The sequence below is a fragment of the Atractosteus spatula genome, chromosome 27 (assembly GCF_055471065.1).
Source record: "Atractosteus spatula isolate fAtrSpa1 chromosome 27, fAtrSpa1.hap1, whole genome shotgun sequence".
NCBI lineage: Eukaryota > Metazoa > Chordata > Actinopteri > Semionotiformes > Lepisosteidae > Atractosteus > Atractosteus spatula.
Genome location: NC_142732.1, coordinates 2377063 through 2378722, shown reverse-complemented (window position 1 = coordinate 2378722; position 1660 = coordinate 2377063). Strand labels below are relative to the sequence as shown.

The 1660-nt window shown below is 49.3% G+C and overlaps 1 protein-coding gene across 1 annotated transcript; it reads left to right on the top strand.

The window, feature by feature from the left end:
* Positions 1-1188, top strand: LOC148814136 (zinc finger and BTB domain-containing protein 6-like). Its single transcript, XM_088907178.1, has one exon. It carries the CDS (start codon positions 1-3, stop codon positions 1186-1188), a length of 1188 nt encoding a protein of 395 aa, XP_088763304.1.
* Positions 1189-1660: the final 472 nt, after the last annotated feature.

Here is a 1660-nt window from a genome sequence, read left to right as displayed (position 1 = left end):
ATGGCCCAAGAGGGGCCCAACATCCACTTCCGTTTCATGAATTACGGCAACTGGATGCTGCAGAAGATGAATGTGCTGCGGGAACACGGACATTTCTGTGATGTAACGGTCCACGTCAACAAGACTGCCTTCCAGGGCCACAAGGTGGTTTTGGCAGCCTCTTCCTCTTTCTTGAGGGACCAGTTCCTGCTGAAGGACTCCAAGGAGGCCTCTGTGTCTCTGGGCCAGAGGCCAGAAGTAGCTTTGGATCTCCTGCAGTCTTGCTATACTGGAGTTCTGGAGTTCCCTCTGAAAGACCTCATCAGCTACCTCATGGCGGCCAGTTACCTGCAGATGGGGCATGTAGTGGAGAAGTGCCAACAGGCAGCAAGCCAGTACCTGGAGCCCAACTTCTCTGTAAGTGGCATCAGCCTTGCCCAGGAAAAACTTCCCTTCTGTGATCCGGAGCCACACTCCCCAAGAGAGGGTGCCAGTCGGGAAGTGGAAGAATCCAGTGCCAGGAAGGACACAGGAAGCAAAGCTAATCAAGTTCCACACATTTCTCTGGCACCGTCTAAGTTGGACTTAAAGGCTGAATCCTCTGAGGGTCAGGATGATGAGTGTGCAGTGGTTTCCCAGGAACCTCCCCAGGTCTACAGCCAGGTGGATTCCGGACACTGCTTGGCCGAGTGGGTCAATGCAGAAGACCTGGTCATACTGAATAGTGAGCTGGAGTTTCAGGGCTTGCAGCCTCCCTCTGCCTTTTCTGCCCAGGATGGGAGCTCTTCCAGGGCTGAGGAGTCCAGGGCAGCTCCCCAGGAAGAGCTGTTTAAAGGGCCCTACCAGTGTCGAGTCTGCTCTCGTGTCTTCCGCTTGCTGGAGAAATATGTAGTCCACATGAGGGGGCACAAAGTGTGTCTGTGCCTGCGTTGTGGGAAAACCTTCTCCCAGAAAGTGAACCTGAAGCGTCATGTGCGCAGCCACATGGGCTTCAAGCCCTATCGATGCCACCTGTGCCAGAAGGTCTTTTCCCAGAAGGTCTCCCTCCAGGACCACATGAATCTGCACAGTGGTGCCCGGCCGCATCACTGCGGCTACTGCAAGATGCAGTTCACCCATAAGCCAGCTCTGCGACGCCACCTGCGGGAATTCCATGGGAAGACCGGCTTGGACACCTTCAACGATGAGATTGAAGAGATTGTGCTTTGATTAGACTGGAACTCAGTGGAGGTGCCACATGCTCCCTTAACATTCGTGCTGAACTGTTTGACCAGAGAAATCTGTGGTAATAAGACACTAAAAGAACAACTTTAAAGTAACAAACATTTAGTACAAACATGTATAGCTACAGAGTTTGTACAGAGTTGTAGTCTTTGTTCAATCGTTATGCATGATTTATGTAAAAGTGTTTTCGTTTCTGAGAAAGTGTAAATCAGGGTTTGGTAGGCCTTGCTCTGCTGAACGCAAATACAGTTAGTCTTAAATATCCTTCTCTTTGAATATTGGTAATACCTGTTACTTACTGATCAATAAGTAATCAACTCATTAAACAAGTAATCTGGTTTATCTGGTCCCTGAGGGCTTAAGGATATTTTTTTTTACGTTAGTAAAGGTCACCTGCTTAAGTGATCACAGTACAGCTGTTGTGCTGAACTGATCACAATTAAATTGTTTCATCCTT